Here is a 26,137-nt window from a genome sequence, read left to right on the forward strand (position 1 = left end):
TGACGCAGTCAAGGACCTAAACAAACAACAAACTGAGGATAGAGTGGAAAACGAAGTGCTTATGCAGAAAATAGCTAATGAGGCAACAAAGAAAGAGTTAGCCGAATTCCGCGATCGTACTAGAAGGGCCACTAAGTTATATTCGGTCTGGAAGAAAACCCATCAAAGGGGCAAGAGCATAAGCTAGTACAAGATGAGAAATCGGTGCAAGAAATGATGGAAAAAATTAAAGGAGTGCACCAACCTACTGAGATCCGTCGTTTAGGAAAGCTACCCAGTAGTACAAAGAGAGAAGACGAACCACAAGAGGACAGGGAAACTGGAAGTAGAAGAGAGACGAGGCCGCTGAGACTAAGCTTCTCTTCAGAAAACGCTTGTGACGAGACCCTGAAAGCATTTTACAAAATTAAGAAGCAGGTACAATCTGAAGAGGAGGACATGACAAAATGTAAAATCAGCAAAATCACAATCAGCGTAAGGACCTGACACCAAAGGAGAGAGAAGAAGAGGAGGCCCTTCACCAGGAGATCAAGAGGAAGAGAGAGGAATCGAAAAAGTCGGGGGACGGGAACGCCCACTGAGTCCGACGAGACGGACAAGTAATAAACAGAGGGAAGTACCCAGGCAAGCCCTCAGGGCAGAGCCTAAAGAAAAAGTAAAAAACAAAACAAAAACCTGTTCATGGTTTTAAAAGTGGGTGTGTTTGTTCAAAGTTTTCTTCTAATCAAAGTTGCAAGCATGAGTTTGTTTCGTCTAGTTTTTTATTTGAGCAGTCTGTTAGTGCTTTCAAAGGCTGCTGATACCTTGGCACACCCAGTATCACTGCTTTTCCGTAAATCTCTGCTAGAGGGACAAGTACCACAGGACTGGAGAAAGGCAAGTCTCCCCCGTCTTCAAGAAGGGAAGCCGACTATAAGTGAGTAACTACAGACCAATTAGTCTCACATGCGTACTCTGTAAGGTGATGGAAAAACTCATCAGGGAAGAAGTTATAAGGCATTTAAGGGAAAATCACCTTATTAGCACAGAGCAACATGGCTTTGTACAGGGAAGGTCTTGTACTACTGAGTTTCTGATTGTTATGGATACCTGGACAGAAACTCTCGATCCAGGAGGAAGTATCGACATTGTCTACATGGACTTCATGAAGGCCTTTGATTCCGTGCCTCACCGTCGCCTCCTGACAAAGATTGAGCCATATGGCATCCAGGGCAAAGTCCTCAACTGGATTCAGGCATTCCTAAATGCTAAGCAACAGTGTGTAGTAGTAAACGGAGCAAAATCAAGACCCGCACTAATAACAAGCGGGATACCACAGGGAAGTGTCATTGGCCCAATGTTATTCGTCATCTACATCAATGACTTACCCAAACTCTGTCAAAGTGAAATGAAGCTGTTTGCAGATGACACAAAGTTGTTCACACATAGTGACATCTCAGGAGCCACAGACAGCCTACAGGCTGACCTAGATAACTTGCAGAACTGGTCACAGGAATGGTTGCTCCATTTTCATCCATAGAAATGCAGTGTCCTGAAACTAGGGAGCAGGAGATAAGAGGCTAAATACACATTGAAAGATAACTCGCTTGGAGTGATAACACTGGAAGAGCATTTTTTTTTTTTTTAACACGGTGGTCACCACTTATCAAGGCCCGGAAGCCACTCAGCAATAAGGGTTAAAGCATGATCATGAGAAAGACCTAGGCGTCTACATCGACAACAAACTGAGTTCCAAGGAACATGTAGCTAAATCCATCGCAAAAGCCGGGATCATTCGCCGCACGTTTGACTTCCTCTCGAATACAGTCTTTGTGCAACTCTACAAAAGCCTTATGCGTTCTATCTTGGAGTATGGCCACTCTGTCTGGTAGCCACACCATAAGACCTTATGCAGTGATCTGAAAGACGTACAGTGCCGAGCAACCAAGCTGCTGGCATCACTGAAATTGAGCATCGGAGAAATCGTGGTGACATGATCAATCTCTACAAGTACATCCATGGGATCTATGATACAAGAAAGCCGTCTTTTCAGATCGCCAAAAACAGCGCAACCAGGGGAAACAGCCTCAAAATCGTAAAAAAAACAAACACTGTAGGCTAGATGTTCGCAAAGGGACCTTCTCACAGAGGGTTGTCAACACATGGAATGATCTCCCAGATGCAGTTGTACAAGCACAAACGGTAAACACATTCAAAAGCAGACTTGACGCCCATTGGAGATTGCTGCCGAGTTTATATTGTCCATCCTCCTAAATGGAAGTGCAAATTCCTGGGTTTCTGTGCCACGCATGCCACAAATTTTTCCCTTGGAACGCTGAACAGGTCCAAAATCTGGACCTCAAACATCTATATGTCAAAGTCAATAAAATATGCCGTTCATTAGTGTTTTCTCTTAAATACAATGGAGTTGTTTGATTTCTTTGTTTTGTGTTTACTTTTAGGCTGGATACAAAAATCCAGATCATTTTTGAGTTCAAGCTCAGAAGCGATCCTAATATTTGATTCAGTACCAATGTTATAGTTCATCTGTCTGAAACATTTTTGCAATGTGTTCCTGTCGAATCAATGAACTGCATAGTTAGAATGCATAGATAACATTATCCAGTCTTATCTATTTTTAGGCGGAGACGGAGACAAAGAAAATGTATCGACAATACATCTAATTTGGAACGTAGAGTAAACAGTGTTGTTAGAAACTTTATCTAGAAAAGGTATAGATAGAAAAACCAAAGAAAGGCAACATTATCTCTTTTACAAACAGATTTTAGGCAACTTTATACAACTGTCCCCCCACTTTTTTCTGATATATATCTAATATATAAAATGTTATATGTCTGTCTGTTTCCATATTTTCAAACTATCTCCTCAGAAAATGAAAGTCGTAGAGCAGTGCTAGGGGCCTCAAATGATTGGATTTTTTTACAGACCATTCTTTTATGGGTCTTTAGCCAGTTTTTAAGGGGATCAAAAATGAAAAAAATCATTATACGTTTTGTACATTCATCTTAGTTTATTTTTTTAATTTTTCAGTTCATATGCATGTCACATTGTACAGTGGTAACACCACCAACTTTGAATGCTACAGTTTTGGTTTCGATTCTAGCTGATGGCACCCAAATACTTTTTTTTTTTCTTTTTTAACTTTTGAAATCATGACTATAATGATATATATGAAATCTGGACAAATTAAAATATTGTATTTAAGAGTATTTTATGCTCGAACAAAGATATATATATATATATATATATATATATATATATATATATATATATATATACACACACACACACATTATATATATATATATATATATATATATATATATATATATATACATACAAATTTTAAAAGAGATATTTTTGAAAAAATTAATTTCATAAAAAAAAAAAGCAAAACAGAGGCTTCTCTACCAGATTGTTGTTGTTGTTTTTTTTTTTTTTTTATCAATCTTTAACCGAAATAATCCTATTCAAAAATTGAAAGGTTAGATTTTGTAATTTTTTATTTTTTTTTTTAAATGTAAGAACTTCATGTTCAATATATTAATATAAAGGTTTGCTTAAAAAAAGAAAAAAAAAAGGCCGAAGTTGTTCTAAAAAACCTGTCGGAGGTTCTGACCTCAATTAAAAAATTAGAATCTGGTGCTAAATCACTACTAATATGAAAATTTAGTTTTTTTTTTAAAAATTAAATAAAAATGTTAGACAGAAGGGAAGATGCAGCATACGAACCTTCAGATTTTCAAAAAAACTCATGATTTTACAAGCAATACAATGAGTAGAGGAGCACATGTCTAACAGTGTAGATAAGATACGTTTAATCGCAGTAGGTAATCCCCTCCAACAAAAATACAAAAAAAAAAATTTTTTTTTTAAAATAAAATGGACCCAAGCTAAACAAAGAGATCACAAAACATGTTTTTGTTTATTTCTGTCAAACATGGTCAGATTTTGGGCAAGTGTCCATATTTAAATGTTTGTGTGTATGAGAAGGGATGATCAATAATTTGACCCTCTTTATGTCTTCTGAAACCGAGGAAGTTTTTGTTTGTTTTTTTTTTTTTAATAAGAAAAAAAAAAAAAATCTCAGCCATGGCGTGAAGAATCTATTATAGCCTTCAAAATTCTGATTAGAATCAGTGCATCGTCTGGGTGGGAGTTTTAGATAAGGCAGGACGAGGAGAAGACCAAGGCGGGTTAGGGATGGGGGTAGAGAAATTAATAAACACACATGATGTGAAGGCTCAAAGTAGACAAGGAGGAATTTCATTTTTCATATTTTTTTTTTCTTTTTTTTTTTTAAATATTTTTTTTTTTTAAATATTTTTTTTTTTTTTTTTAACTGTTACTAAAACGTGCAGTATGAAAAAGCAACTTTGACCTGGAAATGAAATACAACTGAAGTCGGATGAATCTATAGAAAGACATGGTCCGATTGATGCGCACATTTATGGCACGTAACTATTTCAATTTTCGATAATGGAGAAAAAAAAAAAAAAAAAAGGAAAAAGATAAACTTAAGATGGGAACATTCAAATTTGAGGGTTACACACGTCACATTTGACACATGATTATAATTGAGATGGTTTAGGGTTGGCTATTGTTTTATTGAGCATGTGCTCATCCGACATGAGAGAATTATCAAGGCCTATAAGCATCTATAACGGAGAACGGAGATATAAGAGGGGTTAAGTCTGTCCACGTGTGTTTAAGCAAAGTAATGACAGTACATAAAGATAATAGTGATGGGAGGGGGGGTGAGACAGTTGCTTTTAAATCTGATTTTGTGTTTGCAAAAAGTAATTTTAGCTTATTTTGCCCTTTTATTTTAAAATCATAATTGCTCAAACTGGAGTCTATGAGCATAAATATATATTACGTATATATATTTTTGTTTCAGTATTTACGTCAACAGTGCCCAATAAATACACGAGTAGAGCTTAGTAGTAGAAATATATACTTATGGCAAGTGAGCTACAGAGACGCTTTTTTTTCTTTTTTTTTTAAATTCCACTAAAGGAAATAGGTTTGATGAATTTCTTTGGTGGAATAAAACACAAACATTTCTGTGTAGCTCACTTGCCATAAGTATATTTTTATATATTCAGTGTGTGCAAGTGTGCATTTAGTCCTATGACTGACACAGGGCATATGTGGGTTTAAGCACAGCACTACGACGTACGAGTACATGAATTTAGGCATCGAACTACAAGGTACGTCTGCATCTAGGCATGAATGAGCATATTACCAACACAGACATATGCATTTAGGAATACGACGCAGCCACCTGTGCATCTAAACATGACAGAACTAAGAAATGTGTCTGCATCTACGATGAGAGCACATGCACAAGTGCATTTACGCACAAAGATTTATTTGTTTCTACACAACTGAAGTGATTTGTTCTTTTGCTTTTTTATCAAAGTTGTACGAATCGTCAAGGGTTTGGATTGACCAACATGGATCTGTGTGTTCATCTATAGGAATAGCTAATGCTTATGTGCAACGCTTAGAGACTGAAGATGTGCATGAGGATATGTATAGACACAGAACTCCAGTGTGTATGTAGGGGGGGAGGCGACAGAAAACTGTGTGTGTGTGTACAAAGGTCAGAACCTCATTCCAATTTAAAAAGCATCCCATAATTATACCCTCCATAACATGCTCGTATTGAAGAGATCAACAAGTTCTGCTTTTTCTTCAAATTATTTGGTTTTAAATCGTTTTCTTTTTTCCATATGCATTATTTCATTTATTGTTGTTTTGTTTCTTTAGATGGTTTATTTATTTATTAGTTTTTTTTTTTTGCCTGGAATGTACTCCAGTAATATAAGTGTTTTTTAGTGAAAGAAAAAAAATAAACAATGTTTTATAAAAATGTGTGTGTGTGTACCTCTGAAATGTTCCTGTTTTGTTTTACAGAACCAGTGGTAATTAGAAGTCTCACCATAGTGAGACTTTTTACTTTGAAGCACTGTGCCAATGGGTAAACAGATTTTTTAAAAATCTGAAGCAAATTTAATGTCTTGATTCAGGTCAACAGAATCAAAAAACTTGGGAAAAATTTTCTTTTTTCAAAGAAAATTGTTTTTTTTAAGTAGACATGAACACAATTTCATGCCTACACATTTAGGTGCATTTCATCCATTCATATATATATATATATATATATATATATATGAATAAATTTTAATTAAAAAAGAAAAAGATATTGTTTTTGACGTAAAGCTGTCACATAACATCCAAAATCAACCTCTCAAAATCAAAAGAGCTGGCATAACAGCAAATCTTGCACAAACGGTTGATATTCTTTCAAACAGTTTTATAACAATTAAAAGGGTCTTATCTTCTGAGAATCACATGTACATGATACTGCTGTGAAGTGTTAAGATAAGCTCCCTTTAATTATTCATTATTTATTTATAAGCATGTGTGTGTGGGGTGTTGGTCTATTCGAAACGAGGTAATAAGCAAAGGACGACATGAACAAGAAAAAATTATGAACATCGAATCACCACAAACTTCAGATCATTCATACAGAGGACATCCTTACCTTTCTTTAAAAAAAAATAAAGCGAAAATAGAAAGCCTAGCCTACACCCTTCATAAGCTTGAATCACAATTTTCAAAACTGAATGTAATAATTCAATATCATTCATAGATATTCGGATTCACAAAAACCACACTATTTTACAAAACATAACTACATATATTATTATTTATACCAGGATGACAACTACAATCAAAACAAACTTACACAGCAGGTCTACATCCTAGAGCAACTAGAATGTGTAAAATGTCTTAACAAAATCTTGCCTAAAAGCTTTAAAATACCCAATAAGTTTCCTTTTAAATGCAAGAAGAAAAAAAAAAAAAAAAACGTAATCCGCATCTTCCACGATATAAAATCAACAAACCATTCTTGTTCCTGAGAACAATTCCCCTCCTACTAACATATGCCACCACAACATCATCATATCCAAATATAGTTTCAAAACCAAATATTCCACCTCACTCACAAGCAGAAATATATCCAACAAACATAAAAGCTGATAGTCATACAATCCCATATAATAACCACAAGGTATACATCAGCTAAACTCAGTATTGCGATATAAAATACAGAGCCATAAAGTTTGGCAACACCAAGAATCAACTAATCATACATATGGTGTTTTTAAAACAAGGATTTAACACAAAACACTAAACGACTAAGAGGTCTTCTTGAAGCAAATCTCATATCCCATATAAATAATCACACAAGTCAAAGTGTTGGATAATCCAAGTGGCCGGGAATTACATCAAAGAAAAGTTGGTCAGATCCTGGATGCAAGTGCCCTCAGGAATGACATCAAAGAAGTCAAAATAGGGGATATAGAATTCCCAGAGATTAGGTCAGTGAGACTGACTGACATGCATGGTGGAATGTTTCACATCATCTGTGCTAATAAAATAAAAGAGCTGACAACAACAACAAAAAAAGAGAGAAGCAGTGATGATGGGTGAATGAAGCGACACATTCTTCTCGACTACAAACACTCTCCCACCTACCACACATGCCATCACAAATGTTCAAACTGCCATTCTGAAACCAAAAAGATTGTGAAAAATATTTTATAACGAGCTGTTTGTTTTTATTTCACTGCCAAGTGTATATAGAGAAAATTACAAAAGTTGATTTTTTTTAAATTATATAAACTGAAAAAACAACATCTGACAATTGGCTATAGCAAATATATAACAAGAGGCTGGGTTTCTTTCAAACAAACGAAAAAAAAAAGTCACATACGGATACCTAACTTTGAATTAAGCTAAAGTGCTTTATTAACACACACACACACACGGATCAACTGTCAAACTTTCCATACAATTACCCCCACCCCACCTTAACATCGTCTGTCTTCCCTGTTCTCTCCTCCCTGCCTTCATAACATAACCACTACATGAGCTACAACCAGTGATGTTCACACCTAACCGACTTACAACCCGCAAAGACATTTTTCTCCATTTTTACTCAACTCTCGCAATGTTTGTAATACCTGAACTCATTTCAGCAATTTTTTTTTTTTTGTTACTTGGGAGTAATCACTTATCAAGGCTCAAAGGCTACTCGAGGATAAAGGTTAATGAATCTAAGGTGGAATTTCATGCAGAGAAAATATTTTGTAATATAAAAGATTCTTATTCAGAATTCAACAAAAAAATCTTTATGTATCTGTCCCAGAATGAAAATGTCATATTCCAAAAATCATAAATTGATGAAGTATTTTTTTTTGTATAAAAAAAATCATTTTTAAACGATTTTTTTTAAGCAATTTTCATAGGAAATTGTAGCCATTACAAGGCTTATTTTGACAATTTGAATTGAGTTATCTCCCCATTATTTATTAAACATCGTGGATCAAAACATAACATCTCACTTTGTCATAAAATTTAAATTTCTTAGTTAAAAAAAAAAAAAAACTACTTGATCATTTTATGTGATTTTTGGAATATGACATTTTCGTTCCATGACAGCTAAGTACATAAAAATTTTTGTAATTCTGATTTGGTGGAATACTGAATCAATATAAGTTTTCACGTTCATTTTAATATTGTTTGTGGCTTATTATCTTATTTCCATACACACCAACACATTCGGTTGGAAATTTATTTTTTTAAAAATTAAAACAAACCTACACACACACAATGACAAGCCAAAAACAATATCTTTTTCCAAAAAGTGGGTCGGTTTACTTTTCGAGGAAATACCAAATACCGAGCATTCTAATTGATTGAATATACTTAAAAAAAAAAATTCATTGAAGGAATGCATCACTGACAGAATCCGCAAATGTTAAAAAATTAAAAAAAAAAAAACCCGTCTATGAATAAATATGATTTACTTAATAGAAAAATCAAGACAAGAAAGAGGAGAAGGAAGTGGTGGTGGGGGTGACTTGTAACTTGTCTCCTGATCATCTTGTACCAGTGATTCCAGCCCAATTGAAAAAAAATTCTGACAGCAAATCCTGATTTGCAATTGAAGAAAAGTTTTGTCATCTGCGTTGCGAACTAAAGATGAGGAAGCAAGGTTGTCCAAAATTTTACTTTAAATATACTATATATAACATATATATCTATATGTATATGAAAATGTATGTGCATGCATGTGTGTGTGTGGACACTTCTCAACCTATATACTCAACGAGTTTTTTTAATCTAGAGACTTGAAATTTGGTATACAGGCTATTCAGACATGTGGCAAACTTTAATCCATTTTCATCCAGAAAAAAGGGCTGCTAAAGGGATAAAAATTGAAAAATTGGTACGAGGGGGGTGGGGGTGGGGGTCATCGGTTTTTATCTATTTGCTGTTTCATAAATGCGCATGCGTGAATAGTTCACATGACAGATTACTTAAGAATAAGTATTTTAAAAACACTTTTTAAAGATCATGTTACGTTGGTCTAATGGTTATCACACTTCATTGTTTTTAGGTTTTGATCTTAGCTTGAATATTTTTTTCTTTTTACTTACAAGAAGTGAATTGTTTAGAAAAATAAAAATAATACTCACATGCACATGTCTCAGTTTCTGTATTATGATCAAAATCTATGCATATTTTACGATTGGGCAACGCTGCGTGACCTACTAGTATATATATATATATATATATGAGAGTCTTGTGCAAATATTAAATGGCCATTTAAGACACATTTGTCATTTTGAAAATAATCATTGCAAGATTGTATTTACAACACAGGATATATTTTTGAAACATTTCTTGTCAAAAACAAATCCTAAGAAATTGTTTATCAAAATGTTAGTTATAAAGCTTATTCTTTTGTGGAATAATTGGTGAGGTTTTTTTTTTTTTGGGCTTTTTTATAAAAATAAAAAATTAAATTAAATTTAAAGAAAAGGACAATTTTTTTTCTCCAACTGTAAATCTAAACTTTTGCTGCAGAGGTGCTTGAAAATCAATATTATTAATTTGTGTGTAGGAGAGAATAAGGGGTCGATGGAAGAGAGAGCAACAGAAAAAAGAGAGAGAGAGCGACAGAAAAAGAGAGAGAGAGAGAGCGACAGAAAAAGAGAGAGAGAGAGAGCGACAGAAAAAGAGAGAGAGAGAGAGCGACAGAAAAAGAGAGAGAGAGCGACAGAAAAAGAGAGAGAGAGCGACAGAAAAAGAGAGAGAGAGCGACAGAAAAAGAGAGAGAGAGCGACAGAAAAAGAGAGAGAGAGCGACAGAAAAAGAGAGAGAGAGCGACAGAAAAAGAGAGAGAGAGAGAGCAACAGAAAAAAGAAAGAAAGGACGACAGAAAGATGGTGGCTGTGAGTTCAAGGAAGAGGAGATGATCTGAGAAAGTAGTGCCTGCCACCCCCACCTCCCTTCGAGTGCAAAAAAAAAAAAAAAAAAAAAAAAAGACACAGTTTTGCAGAATGGTAGTGTCTCAGGTTTTCTCTCTCCCTTTTTAGATGGGGAGGGGACGGATACACATCTGGAAAGAGAAATGAAAAAAAAATATTAGAGTGAAAAAACAAACATTTAAATAGAAAAGAACACGGCAGAAAATATTTGAAAGAAAACAAAATTTAAAATACAAACATTCTTAAATGATATCTACTTGATCTGTACATTTAACAAAAAAAATTCTTAGGCAGATTTTAATCTGGTTTCTGTGGGTTAGAGCTGTTAAAATGCCATTTTGGCATTCCAATCACGATTCTTAACTTTTTGATTATATCCAGCATTATAAAAGATCTTTCTGCTGAATTTGATGCAATTCTACTATAGTTTTGTGTTTGACTGCCTACAATCACATTTGTTTCTTTCAGATTGGTAGAAGGAAGAAGATAAATCTTTTATATATATATATATATATAAAAGGCAAAATGTGTGTGTGTGTACGTGTGTATGTTCGCTTTTTGTGTATGTCTGCAAAATGCTTTTTTTTGTTGGCCTTCTTGGGGGGGGGGGATCGCCTGTCCATTTAATTTGCCCGACTTTTACCAGTTTCACCGCGTCTTCGAAAAGCGAACGATGGGGCGGGGGAAACAGTAACTGGCTTGCAGCACAAAACTAAGTCAAACATCACGCTACTTCCTCGCACCTATATATTTCATTTTATAAACCTTAGCTTAACACGCTTATCAATTTCTCTCCCCTCGTGGCCAAAATGGTTAGGTGTATGGCTTTTTTCCCTTTTGTTTCGACCTATGCGTCAAGGCTTCGGGGTTCAATCCTACCTTCCTACTAAGACTCTTTTTCTTTTACACCTCCAAACACCCGGCCAACGTTATATTTTTTTTAACACACACACACCTCCAAACACCCAGGCAATGCTAGTCTATATATATATAAAAGGCAAAATGTGTGTGCCCATTTCATGTATGTCTTCAAAAGGCTTTTCTCGCACACGGTTCCGGGGTCGTTATGATCGCTTACAACTGTTTATATGGGTCCTAAATAATAATATGTACGATTTGGGAAAGCGCATCGCATCTAGATTTATTTACGGCGACTTTTACAAAATTATTGCTATTTTGGCTTCTTGCGTGTTAATGAGGCTTTTTCGTATAAAAAGCGAAACTAATTCAAAGTTAACAAGTCCTCGGCATTACGCCGGGAAACGTCCAGAAGCAATCAGCTTTGATTAATGTTGTACATCAGACAATTGCTATTCAATCTGGAAAATTGGGAGCTGGTTTCCCTCTCCCCAACATCTGTTGGGCGAAAAAAACAGTCAAATTTGGGTAAACAACTGCGTGACTTCTATTTGACCTTCTTAATTAGGTCAAATGGAAGCAGCAGAGTTAACTTTTATTGCGGACGCCTGTTTTTATAGTTAAATAAATAAATTCAAACCTGCCTGCGTTGTATGTCGCGGTAGACCATGGTTAACGTCACAAGGTTCTTTTTTTCACACATTAATTTCCAACTCAAGGGTACGTGTTCGATCCTCATACTAACCTACCAAAACATTTTTTTTTAAATTATTGACGAACACTTGTTTACAAATTTTTTGTGTGCATCACAACGCACACAAATTCTCATGTTTATATGCGGTTGTCACGACTTCTATCGACTCACGTATAAAAAGTTTTTATCCAATTCTTTTCAAATTTTAGAACAAAAGAAAATATTTTCACTATTAAATAGCATTTGAACAAAGTTTCTATCTTTACTTATCTTTGTATTACAGAGCGTTAACTCCGAGATATTCTAACTTTTGACTAGAAAGACGTATATGTTGTGTTCAAATTCCGTAGCAAAAACAATTCTTTTCTCTGATTAGCTAAAAAGAAAAAACTAAAAACATCATCGACAGGTACAACTGCTGCTTAGAGTATTTATGTGAACACACCTCGACCACTTATTTGCAAAAAGTGATCTACCACCAGCAGGCATGCTATGTTGACAGGTTTCGTCATTAATAATCGGATTTAATTAGCGATTTTTTCGAATATGCAAATCACAACAAAAATATTAAAATACCATTTAAAGTCAATTTTATTGTAAATCCAATAATATAAGTTTTATTTTGATAGACGTAGGAGAAATTTACTCATTACGGATTTAAAGACTGAGTGTCAAATTAAGTAGTAGTGTGCGCCTTGTCCAGTGCTGAACATTATGGTGTCTGGTATTGTTATTAAATGCTGTGTGCTAGGCATGTACTTGCAAAACTTATGTTCGTAAGCAAACACTATCAATCAGTCCTAAATGTCATTGATGTTATCACGTAGCAAATTTAGTTTTTTAAAATAAAACAACGAATCGACTGTTCATGCATACATTATTAACAAACAGTGTTGAAACAAGATTTTTACCTGACCCCCCCCCCCCAACTCCAAACACAACATTTGTACATGAAATAATTCACAATTTTTTTTCTAATTTTTTGATATTATGTACCTTTCTAACAGTAACACGTTCATGTTGCTTCGATGTGAATAACAAAAATTCTTGTTGGACATACAAACACACACACACTAACTTATTTCAGTACAGACTGTAAACTGCACCAGTTTTTCTTGTAACAATGATCAATGTTTTGTTTTATTCAATTCCTTTGAAAAGGTTGTAAAATTTGTTTCTGCTTAATTTTAAAGTCCTATAAACAAACCAAAAAATTCCATAAAAATAAAAAGTATGTCATTAGCTGGAATCAAAACTAAAAGATATTCAGTTTTCCATTTTATCAATTGAACTAATTGCAACAATCATTAATAGACAGGAAAAAATGCACGCATGTTGCATAGTTTTTTCTTTTTTTAATTGGATATTTTGTTGGAGTGCTAGAAATGAGACAAAGATGACTCGCGTTCAAGGTTTGAACTGAGCGACTGGCTGAACAGTTATCTTCTAATTAAATATTCATTAAATAATGCATGTGTTTTGATGCAAGTATGATTAATTTCATATTATTTGTTTCTTTTAATGCATTAACCTGCAAAATTTATTGCATATTTTGCAAAATTGCATTCTTCGAAACTCCATGGAATAAGGTTTTTCTTGTTTATTTGTACTTCTTGTCAGATAATTAAAACTTTGTATACCTTCATTACAGGGTTTATGTTTTTTTGAAAATTTATTCAAATTTTCAAAATCAAGATTACTATATATATATATCCATCTCAATTCAGGTAATATGGATGAAAAGTTTACGAGACAAAATTTTCTGTAAACTTAAACCTAATATAAATATTCATATAGTGATCCCAAGCAAATAAAAAAGCCCAATACAACCATAAAAGGAAGTAGAGCTTGTCATAAAAGAAATCAAGAAATTTATTGTTTGACTGAATACTCAAAGAAATTTTATTAAAAAATCCTTAATCCTAGAATTTTATTCTCTTCAGAGGAAAAAAACAGCAAATTACTAGTATAGCAGAGCTAAGAATTTGCTGGATATGGCATTAAATATGAAACATGGTTTTATGACAAAAACAATAAATTTGAACAATTTATCTGTAAATTTTAATTTACAGTCTTGATCTCTTTTCCATATATATATATATATATATTAATTTTATTTATACAAACATTAATGGCTACATATGTGCATACATGTTTCTGTAATCACCCACGTTGGGGGATTACGTCCTCAGGCCAAGAATTACCTTCAACTCCTGACTTTTGAAGGTAATTCTTGGCCTGAGGACGTAATCCCCCAACGTGGGTGATTACAGAAACATGTATGCACATATGTAGCCATTAATGTTTGTATAAATAAAATTAATATACCTGCTCTGTTCACTCATTGAGCACTATTTTGGTAGACACATGTTGTTTCATTGGATGTACTTCTAGGAAACTAAACTCTATTGGCTATATATATATATATATATATATATATATATATATATATATATACACACACTAGCATTTCAGCCTGCCGTTGCCTGGGTTTTTGGAGATGTATGTTGAGAAAAAAAAACAAAAAAAAACGGTCAATTTTTTTAACTTTGACCCCTATTATGACCCCCATAACATTTGTTTTGGGCTCAAATCAAGTTATTAAGTTAGATCCATGTCCAAGGAACCTATATCTAAAATTTCAAGTGTTTAGACCCAAAATTGGCTGAAGAGTTTGGTAGAGTTCTCAAAGGTTAAATCGTTGAACTTTGACCCCTTAACAGCTAAATTTCTGGCCGAAACCCGATCTCAGATTTTCCCAAATCTCAGTACCCTGTGTATCAAATTTCGAGTCTGTAGACTTAAAATTGACACAGTTATTGCGTAAGGAAATGTACACACACACACGTTCACTTTATATATTATACATACATATATATATATATATATATATATATATATATATATACTAGCTGTACCCGGCCACATGTTGCTGTGGTTCAGTTTGTTAAAATGGAACACATTCATCAAGAAAAATCGCATTTTGTATTGTTTATTTACTATAAAAGTTGACATGTCGAATGTGAATGAGGAGTGGGACGTAATGTAAAAATGTACCGAATTTAAAATGGAATGGAAAATGTAAATTTCCGTTCCATTTTTTCAACAACTGTAAAGCAGAGCATTCTATGCAAATTTTACCTTAGTGTATTACTGTTTTTTCAAGTAAAAATAATATTTAGGTTTGGATATAATTCCTAAACTCATTTCACACTAAATAATTTAGGTAACTGAAATAGGAATCTAATTGAATACCCCCCCGCCAAGAAAAGTAAAATCGAGAAGGATAGTATTATGAGAAACAAACATAGACCACATTACTCTTTCCAAAAGAGGAGGTAATATCTGGGAGGAGGGTATTGTGACAATGGAGCAGACACTACACTAACCAACTCTCCTAATTTAGTATTGAAAGATAATACATTATTATGCAATAAGCTGAGTATTAAAAGATTGGGCAATCCGGCATATATCTCGAAACATTTCATTCTTGCATTACCTTCTCTGCTTTTTAGACGGTGATAGCTGATTTGGCATTTCCGACGAACAGATATTTTAACTGAAGGAATTTATGACATTCTTAGACAAGTTATTAGTAGTATTTGTATTATAAATTTGGCGTAAGAACGATACTTTTCTGTAAAAAAAAAAAAAAAAAAAATGGTTATTTACTTTTAATAATGTCTCGAGATATATGCCAGAATGCCATAAATTATTTAAGTTTTATTATTATTATTGTGATTATTATTATTATCTTCTATATATATAAAAGCCAAACGTCTGTGTGTATGTATGTATGTATGTTTGTTTGTAACGCTAAAACTTTTGAAAGACGGAACCAAACTTGACAAATTTGGTATCATATCGAAGCCCCATCACCCGGATGACAAATATCGAAATTTCACGTCAAACGGACCACTAGAAGTTGGTCAACTGATCAGTTATCTTCGAGGTGGGCCCCCAAAAAACCTGTCACTATCTATATATATAAAAGACAAATGTTTTTTTTTTTTTTTTTTTTTTTTATTCAATTTTCACCCCAAACAAGGCACAGTGCCACTTTGAAGCAGGGGGCTACTATTAGGGAATTAATTAGCGGGGTCATTATGAAGGGAGAAGAGTAGAAAGATGTTTGTTAACATTACACTTGAACTTCTGCATATCATTGCAGTTGGGAAAGCAGAATCCCGGAAGGGAGTTCCAAAGACCCGCAGTTCTGGGGAAGAAACTATTGGAGTAAAAGGCTTTCTTGCACCTAGGGATCTCCACTGTAAAGGGATGAGACTTAGTAGCTTGTCGGGTTTGTCGGGGGTAGTTACGTCGGGGAGGTACAAGTGTTTGCAGTTCGTCAGAGCATTCACCATTAAAGTATTTGTAGAACAGGCAGAGGGATGCAACATCTCGTCGATGGGACAGAGGTTGAAGCCCAGATGACAGTTCAGGACCTATCAGGTTTGCGACTCTTTTTTGAACCCTGTCCAGGAGCGAGAGACAAGCAGCAGATGCACCAGCCCAGATGTGACAACAGTACTCCATACATGGGCGAATGGTTGCCTTATAGAGGTACAGGATACTGGCAGGCGTAAGTAGTTTTCTAGCACGGTAGAGGGAGCCAACCTTCCTTGCAGCAGCCTTGGCAATGCTCTCAATGTATCTATTCCAGTTCATATTCCCTGTAAACGTTAGGCCGAGGAGTTTAAAAGAAGTACTTTCAGGCAATGTGTTCTTGGCCATTGCTATTGGTGGTAGAGAAGGTTTCTTGTAGTTATTGAAGGAAACAAGCTTAGTCTTAGCAGCATTGAATGAGACCAACCATTTTTGTCCCCATTCCACTACGGATTGGAGGTCATCCTCTAGTGTTTCTGCCATTTTCTTGGATATGTGTTCATTTGTTTTCCCCTCATATCTGTTATAGAGAGTGGTGTCATCGGCAAATATACCCATCTCCGAAACAATATTATCAGGGAGGTCGTTTATAAATATCAGGAACAATAGAGGTCCAAGGATAGACCCCTGAGGCACTCCCGCATTTATGTCATATTGTTTGGATGTACGTCCGTCGAGGACAACTTTGATTTTTCTATTACTTAAGAAGGATTTAATTACGTTATGAATTCTTCCAGTGATTCCATATGATCTAATTTTCCTTAGAAGACCATCGTGCCATACCCTGTCAAAAGCCTTAGATATATCAAGGGCCACCGCTCTACCCTCCCCTGTTTTATCCAATGAACGGTATATACGTTCAGAAACTACAGTTAAGATGTTTGTTTGTAACGCTAAAACTTGAGATGAAAGATTCCTCTCCCCTAAGAATAAAACATATGTTCAATATCTGCTTTTGTTTTTTCATTGTCTATACGGTCCCGAGCAACGCCGGGTAGCCCTGCTAGTAATTTTATAAAACATTGTTATAGCAATACACATGAAAAAATTTAAATGGCTTAAAATATTTCAATATTAGTATATATAGAAAGAGCTTGATAAGAAAGAATCTTTTTAAATTTTTTAAATCCAATTAAAATCAAGGAAATTATGACTATTTTTATGCCCTGCGTGTTTGGATATTTTCCCCTCTTTAACACCATATGCGTTTTGTCACATTTTTTGCAGTACTTTTTCAGTAAAAATGCTATATCTTTGTTAAAACACAAGACTAAGCAATCAAATTTACCATATAAGTGTATTTTTGTGCAAGGAATCTGAATATGCTATTGAAAATCTCCAGAAGTTAATGGTTTCCAAATAATCTGCAGTAAATGCACATAAATATGCTGCGATTGTTTAAAAATGCCATGCATTCATTAAAAGAAAAGAAGTTAGAACTCAAAGTTTAGTTGTAATGCATTTTATGTGCCAAAAACTGAAATCGAAATCTAGGATTGGTTAAAAATGAATATATTGCAATATTTCTTTGGTATTATTGTAGATTAATACCTTCTGCTACCCCTCCCCTTTATAGACAATTGCATGTGAACAACTTGAAAAACTTTAATAAAAGATAAACAAAAATTATTTTAGAATTTAATGTAAAATGATTTCCCATTTTGAACCATTCGAGCGTTTTAGGGCAGCTACCCCCCCCTTCCCTATGATAGATAAATCCTGGGTGTTTTTTTGTTTGTTTGTTTTCTAAAAGGCGATTATGCATGGTTTTAAGAGGGTCTTTGTGCAATTATGAGAAGGTGGGGAGGTTGCCACTCTGACTTTGGGTTAATGATAGGGCTAAGGAAAATTGTGTGAACATTCTGAAGACTTGATAAAACAAAACAAAAACAATTTTAGAATTTAGAGTGGGGGTTGGTTTCACATAAATGTAAAATAATTCACTATTTCAAGACAATCCTAGCGTTTTAGTAGCAATACACATGAAAAAATTGAAATAGCTTGAAATATTTCAATATTGGTATGCATAGAAAGAGCTTGATGAGCTAAGAAAGAATCTTTTTAAATTTTTAAAATCTGATTAAAATTAAGGAAGTTATGGCTATTTTTGTGCCTCACACGTTTGGATATTTTTCCCTCTTTAAGACCATATGCGTTTCGTCACATTTTTTACACTACTTTTTCAGTAAAAATGTCATATCTTTGTTAAAACACAAGACTAAGAAATGAAATTTACCATATAAGTGTATTTTTGTACAAGGAATCAGAATATGCAACTGAAAATCTCCCAAAGTTTATGGTTTCCAAATAATCTGCAGTAAATGTGCATAAATATGCAGCAATTCCTTAAAAATGCCATGTATCCATAAACAGAAAAGAAGTTGGAGAACTCAAAGTTGAATTGTAATGTGCTTTATGTACAAAAAACTTAAATCTAAACATAAGACCATTTAAAAATGAATATATTGCAATATTTCTTTGGTATTATTGTAGATTAACACCTTCTGTTTAACCCCACTCAACTCCTTCTGACCACCCCTCCAAAATGTGATTCTACCTTTTTAGGAAATTATGTATAAAATGCCATGAAAAACTTTAATGAAAGATAAACAAATTATTTTAGAATTGAATGTAAAATAATTTCCTATTACAGGTCATTCTAGCATTTTAGGGCAGTTAACTGTTTTTTTTTTCTATGGGAAAATATGCATGCTTTTTTTTTTTTTTTAAGATGATTATGTGTAGTTTTAAGAGGGTTTCTATGCAATGAGAATATGGGGAGGGTTGCCATTCGGACTTTGAATTAATTGTAGGGCTAAGGAAAATTATGTGTGAACATACTGAAAACTTGACAGAGACAAAGCTAACAAAAACAATATTAGAGGGGGGAGCGGTTAGTTTCACAAAAATTTAATGTAAAATAATTCATCATTTCCTGGCCGTTCTAGCATTTTAGGACAGTTAACCAATTTATTTTTATGTGTATTTTTCTTTAAGGAAGGATCTATTTTTTGTTTGTTTGTTTTAGATGCTTGTATGTGGCTTACAGAGGTATTTTGTTGGGGGGGGGCTTGCCACTCGAACTTAGTGTTATTGTTAGGGTTAAAGAGTGTTTTAGGAGGAGACTTGCCACACATAATTTGTATTAGAGGTGAAGTTAAGAGCTTTTTTTCAAAAAGAGCGTTCAAAAATTTGTTGATTTCTATTTTCGAGGTTGAAGGTGTTAATTCCATAGGCCGTTTATACTACGCTGGAGCAGGTTGTAAAAATATCTTTCGCTTAATAAGTAGAAAAAAAATAACGAAATAAAAAGCTTCCTAATTGTAGTTTGATGTGTTTTCTAACTGCTTTTAAAATTTCAAGAATATTGATATAGATTTTGAGGGTTTGTATTACTATACACATAGATTCAAAAAAGTTGTCAAAAAAACAAATATATAACAAATAAATGTTATCAAAAGCAAGTTACTTTTCTACCTAACTGGATAATTTTTTAGTGTTTTTATTTAATGTAACATGTTTATTCAGCTTGAAAACAGTGTTTACCGATGTTTTGGAAAATTTAAAATGGCGCCCGACTCTCTTGAAACGGTAAGTTTGGGGAAAAGAGTTAAAAATAAAAAAGTAAACAAAATACTGCTAGAAACTCGCTCAATATATGTTACCGTGACATAGGCTGACATATATTCGGTGAGTTTTTAACAGTGTTTTGTATAGTTTTTTTTTATTTTTAACTCCTTTTCTCAAACTTACCGTGTCAAAGAGAGTCGGGCCGGGCGCCATTTTTAATTTTCTACGGTAAACACTATTTTTTTCGAGCTGAATAAACATGTTACATTGAATAAAAACACAAAAAATATATCCAGTTTGGTAGAAAAGTAACTTATCTTGCCTTTGATAACATTTATTTGTTATATATTTGTTTTTTGACAACTTTTTCGAATCTATGTATAAACGAGATTTTGATACTTATTTTGATTTTGAAAAAAAAACATTTGTGGCTGTTCGCAGTAAAACATTGTTTTAATTCGCTGTTCAAAACTAATTTAAAGAATAAAAGTGCATGCAAGCTTAGCAAGCTATATATCTACAAAAGTTTTTGTTTTTTTAACCATGTTTTTAAATTTGACGAGATTTGTGAGAAATTGCAACAGATTTATAATGCCGAATTGGTTAGGATTGTTGTTATTATATATTCTGAAAACCGAATAGTTCTAAACTAATGTTATTCTGATAACAAAATAGCTCTAATTAAACATAAGAACATTTATATTCATATTTTCATGTTTTTCTTAATTCGTTCTTGAATAAAAATTAAAGAACGCGTGTTTGTTTACAACTGTGCTATCGCTGATTCTACAGGCTGGAGCTGCTGCTGCTGCTGCTGCTGCTGCTTAAACTTTATTTGACCAAATTCGATAATTAGAAACAATTTTTTTTTCGGGTAGGTCCTTTTAAATTATCAATTACCGCGGTCCTACTCAACATAAAACAATACTTTTAATTGATAAAGATAGTAAAAAGATTGATTTACTTACTACTGGGTGTCCGAAGAATTTTTTTTTCAAAATGTTCAATACTCGTCATATTAAAGTCTTATTTTTAACACGACAAAAAAAGAAATGGTCAAAAATATTTCGGACACTTGACAGTATTAAGATTAACACCTCTTCTAATTGGTTCCCAAATTTCATGACGAAATTCTTCATACAATCACGGTACGGACCTTTAGAAAACAGGGGGGGTCATTACAAAACCTTACCGAAAACGCCATTTTATGACGTTCACATTTTTATCACTTTATTTGCTTAAAACTCTTAAAATATATAATGTACATTCATATTTATTAATTCATTTGAAAGTATATTCATTTCCGAACAAAACAGTAGTAATTTGAAGACTTGAAGTGCTTTGGTTTAAAAAATATGGCTATTTTAGTAGAACTACCTTGAAATCTGTGATTATCCAAAGCGTTTTTTCGTCCGTGTGTATTACTAGTTTTAGGACAGTTGACCAATTTATTTTTTTTATGGGAGATTAATCATGTGCACTTTCTTTAAACGTTTTTTTATGCTTTTTTTTTTACGCTTATATGAGCTCACAGAGGAAGTTTGTTTAGTGGTGAGCTCTGCCACTTGTACTTGGTGTTATTGTTAAGGCTAAAGGTTTTAGGAGGAGGCTTGCCACTCATACCTAGGATTAGATATAGAATTAAGCGAGTTTTTTTTTTAAGAGGGTGTTTGATACCCATTGTGAAACTTTACAAGAATTATGACAAACAGACAAAAATAAATTTTATTTAAAAAAGTGACGTCCCTCTAACAGAAACCTGATGCTTGGAAAAATATCAAACATTTAAATTCTATTTAAATATAAAAAAAGAAACAAGTTTTTGCTAAAGTTGACAAATTGTTAAAAATTGAATTAATGTTATTTTGATTTTTAATTACATTTCATGTCTTTTCCTACAGTTTTTATTTTTTAACTGAGCACCTCCTACAAATATTTAAATATTGATTATTTTTTATTCATTTTTTTTTTTAATAATCGGGTAGATTAGTTTCCATTCGATAATAATTCACTGAAAACATTTTTTAAGTGACGAAAATTAGAAGTGTGTTATCGTTCGTACACGCGAACCAAAACAATCATAGTTCACATTTTCGCTTCTTAAAATATTTTAAAATTTACTACTACCCAATTTTTAAAAATATTTGTATGGTTGATAACAAAATAGCTCTAACTAAACATGGAAGAAATTTTTTTTATAACAAGATTTTCAATTAAAAAAAAATCGATTTGGAATAAAAATAACAAAAACAAAACGTCTGTTTACGCCATGTTATCGCTGCTGCTATCACTAATACTACAGAAGTCTTGATTCAAATTTATAACGATTTTTTCGGATATTATGTTTTTAAATTGCTATGTACCACTAGAGAAAACGCTGTTCAATCATCTTTTTAACGAATAACATAGTAAAAAGATTGTTTTATTTAATAGTGAGTGTCCGAAGAAATTTTTTTAAAAAATTTTCAATACTCATCATTTTGAAATCTTTTTTTTAACACAACAAAAAACGAGTGGTCAAATGAATTTCGGACACTCAAAATTATTAAAAATGACATCTCTTTTGGCTAATTTCCAAATTTCATTAAAAAATTCTTCGCAGAAACACGGTATGAATGTTTAGAAATCAAGAGGGGGGGGGGGGCGTTACAAAATGTTACCAAAAATGCCGTTTTATGATGTTCACATTTTTATCACTTTATTTGCTTAAAACTCTAAAAATATATAATGTATGTTATTATTTACTAATTCATTTGAAAGTAAATTCATTTCTGAACAAAACGGTATTTTGAAGACTTAAAGTGCTTTAATTTTTAAAATGACTATTTTAGCAGAAACCCCTTGAAATCTGTGATTATCCAAAGCATTTTAACGGCCATGTATATTGCTTATTGTTACATTAAATAAAGTAGTTGAAAAAAAAATCATTTCATAATTATAAAATATTTATTTCTTGTAACTTATCTTTTTTTTTTATGTGAAACATCCGTAATTTTTTTATTTACAAAAATATATTATTTGTTAATTATAAAAAAAATATTTTTTTATTAGACGGTGCATCTAAAAATATGCATTGTATTAAATATTTTAAACTGATAATCCAAGTGGAAGGAGGAGGAGGAGGAGTACATGTGACTTAGGAAGCAAGTTCTCCTTCCTCTTCATTTATACATGATAAAAACATTAAATATCTGTATTAAATAGCCAAATCAATAAATGCGATAGATAACTAAATTTCTGTTCTTTTCATGACATGGTGGGTCAATCTAAGACAAAAATGATGAAACGATAACGTAGCTTTTGTTATTTTCAGTACCCCACACCCACTATGCCTTATGAAATAATTTTTGTGCGATTTGAGGTGGAGAGTGAAGTTTTTTTTTTATACAAAACTCAACCCCGGTTTGGATGCCAACCCTTATCCACATGAGATATAGATTTCTGATAAGACGAAAAAAAAAAACCCGAAAAAAAAAAAAAAAAACGTGGTTTACCTGTGAGTTTGATTATGCATCCCTGCAAGTGATGCTCGCCAAGAATTGTGGACTTGCTTTCACTTTTTATGCACTCGTCTCCGGTGGATCTGAAGTTGCAACATATTGGCCATTCCCCGCCCACAATCACAGCATTGCACTGGCGTGCAGTTCCTTTTTCGGTGCTGGTCGTAGTAGAACTTGCATGAAAAGCAGTTGTTACACTTATCGCAGAAGTACAAGCCTTCTCCGTTGTGTTTCTTCTTGATATGAATCTTCAAAGAATAAGCGCGATAAAAATTCTTATCACACTTGGTACATTGATACTTTGCCTCCTCGTGAGCAGCAATCATATGCCGTTGACAAGCCGACCTATCAAAGAACTCCTTGTTGCACACGTTACAAACGTTGAAGGAGTTTAAATGTTTTACATCAGCCGGCGTCTTGCTGACTGGACTGGGAGTGTCACTGTCACTGTCGTCCAAGCTACTAACATCATCCGTAACCGTGTACTCTTCTCCGATTGTCTGAATACCGACGTCAAAGTAGGTATTCTCCAGCTCTTCAGCCGCTATCACCTGAATTGGTGCGCTCATGTCGATAGTCTCAATTAGAGAAGACGTATCCTCGTCGATCAATACGACGTTGGGTTCGCTCAGTTCCTGTTTTTCTAACGGAATTTCGGGCTCAGCAGCCAGTTCTGTGAGCGTTACATTTTCAGAGTCGTTACTCGATTCCGTGACAATTTCTTCGTTCTCTATTTTCACTGTCACATCGGTGACCAAACTAATTAGTTGTATCTGCATCTGCCACTCGTCATCCATTTCATTATTGTAATTGGCGTCCGCAATAGTGTCGCCAGTTTCTGTCTTTACAGTTACATTGGTAACGTCCGTGACGAGATTGTTACAGTCTGGGTGACCATTAGCAACCATCTGCATATGCCACTCATCATCAATTTCAGCATAGCTTGTGTTGACGATCGTCTCTTGAGGTGAGATGGGATCAACAGCAGGGAAGCCAGCCATCGCTAACGTATTATCAAGGATCACTGTATTATGGTCAGCAGAGGTGACCACTTCAATATCGGGCTCTTCAATGATCTGGTCCCCATTAACCTGGTCCATCAGGATCAGCTGATTACTGTCCATTGCAAACTTCAGAGGGGGATGTTCCAACATCGCAGCTCAAAGGAGAGAGGATTAAAAAAAACTCCAAGAACTCTAATGGCAACTGGAGTTTTCAATAAGCCATTTCTAATTTCAACGTTGAAGGTTATCTGGAAAAAACAAATGAAAACGAAGTGTAAAAATGATTGCATTTTATGCGTACTTTTAATTATGAAAAAGTAAATGTTTGGTTTCATGCTGTCAATAAAGCAGTTATTATAGCCATGTAATTATCATATTTCTCTTTGTTCCACTTTTCCTCAAACTACTGGATTGATCTGACTGAAATTTTGTATGGCCCTTTGTTATGATAAGGTGCAACGAACTAAGTATTATAGTATCTGCTTGATGCAGTTAGGGATTTATAGAGATTAAAAGGATTAGTATTTAATGCAAAAAAAAAAAAAAAAAAAAAAAATGAGTACCGATTTAATTATATTGAACCATCAATTTGGCACAAAGCACTCTTCTGTCAACGGACTATAAATTTTGCCATATTTTATTGGCTAAAAAATCTAGTATATTCATAAATGTAATCATTTGATGTACTAAATAAATTTCGAAAAACTGGCTTAATAATAAAAATAATAATAAAAATACTAATAATACTAATAAAAAATAAAACAACAAATAAAATAAAATAAAAATATAAAAAATAATAAAATAAAAAATTAAAAAAATAAAAATAATCATAAAAATAAAAATGATAATGATAATAAAAAGTACATAAGAATTTTTTAGCTTAAAATTATATCAGGATGAGTATTTTCCAAAAGTCATGAGTCAGCATAGTTTGCAAGATTTTGTTTTCAACTTTAAGGTCATCAGAGGTTAGAAATCTAAATTTTTCAAAACCAACTATGGAGTTAAAATTATTAAAAAGACTCCAATGTGAAATTGTTGTTCAGTTAACATGTCACCTGCATAAATTTTCATCTTGGTTTTCATGACGACAGTAAAATGAAAATTGCAGAAATAAAATTTAGTTAAAACACTTTTTATTGAATAAAAATAATAGAATAGTATTTCAAACCAAAATTGTATTTTTGTTTAATTAAAACACTTTCCACGTTGCCACATATTTGTAAAACAAAATTATTTTTGTAGCTCAATTCTGGCTTTTCAAAGTTTGTTGGAAAATAGAAATATTTTTTGTCCTGTGTACATTTTGTCTCGAGGCCAATGTTTACAAAGTAGAACTAAAAATGCAGTGAAGAATTCTTATGAAAATGTTATCTTGTGATAAATGAAAATTAATAATAATTAAAGCAATGTCTATTTGATCAAACCAGCCTAAACACTGCGGAAATCCTGTGAAAAAACCCTGTAAAACTGCACTTAGTTCATATAAAGATTTTGTTTTTTAATAACTAACACATTAGATCAAATTTTTTTTCTGTTAATAGTAAATCACTATAATAATAATTAAAAAATTTTTTTTTTTAAATTGAACTTGGACAATATAAGAAACAAACAGAAAGGTAATTAATAAGTAAAAAAAAAAAATTTTTTTTTTTTAAATTGAACTTGGACAATATAAGAAACAAACAGAAAGGTAATTAATAAGTAAAATAAAAATTTTTTTTTAAATTGAACTTGGACAATATAAGAAACAAACAGAAAGGTAATTAATAA

At 33.1% G+C, this 26,137-nt stretch overlaps 1 protein-coding gene across 2 annotated transcripts in view; it reads right to left on the reverse strand.

Moving 5' to 3' along the window:
- Nucleotides 1-3,795: 3,795 nt before the first annotated feature.
- The window catches only part of LOC145292218 (uncharacterized), a 45,061-nt gene continuing 22,719 nt past the window's right edge, over nt 3,796-26,137 (reverse strand). For both annotated transcript variants that reach the window (XM_080138538.1, XM_080138539.1), the window contains exons 2-3: nt 23,355-24,612; nt 3,796-10,483 (exon numbers count right to left, since the gene is read on the reverse strand). In XM_080138538.1, coding sequence (XP_079994664.1) covers nt 23,414-24,514 — 1,101 coding nt within the window. In that variant the 5' untranslated portion in view covers nt 24,515-24,612 and the 3' untranslated portion in view covers nt 3,796-10,483; nt 23,355-23,413. The remainder of the gene's footprint in view (nt 10,484-23,354; nt 24,613-26,137) is intronic.

This window comes from Euprymna scolopes, chromosome 13 (assembly GCF_053919585.1).
Source record: "Euprymna scolopes isolate OS-2025 chromosome 13, ASM5391958v1, whole genome shotgun sequence".
NCBI lineage: Eukaryota > Metazoa > Mollusca > Cephalopoda > Sepiida > Sepiolidae > Euprymna > Euprymna scolopes.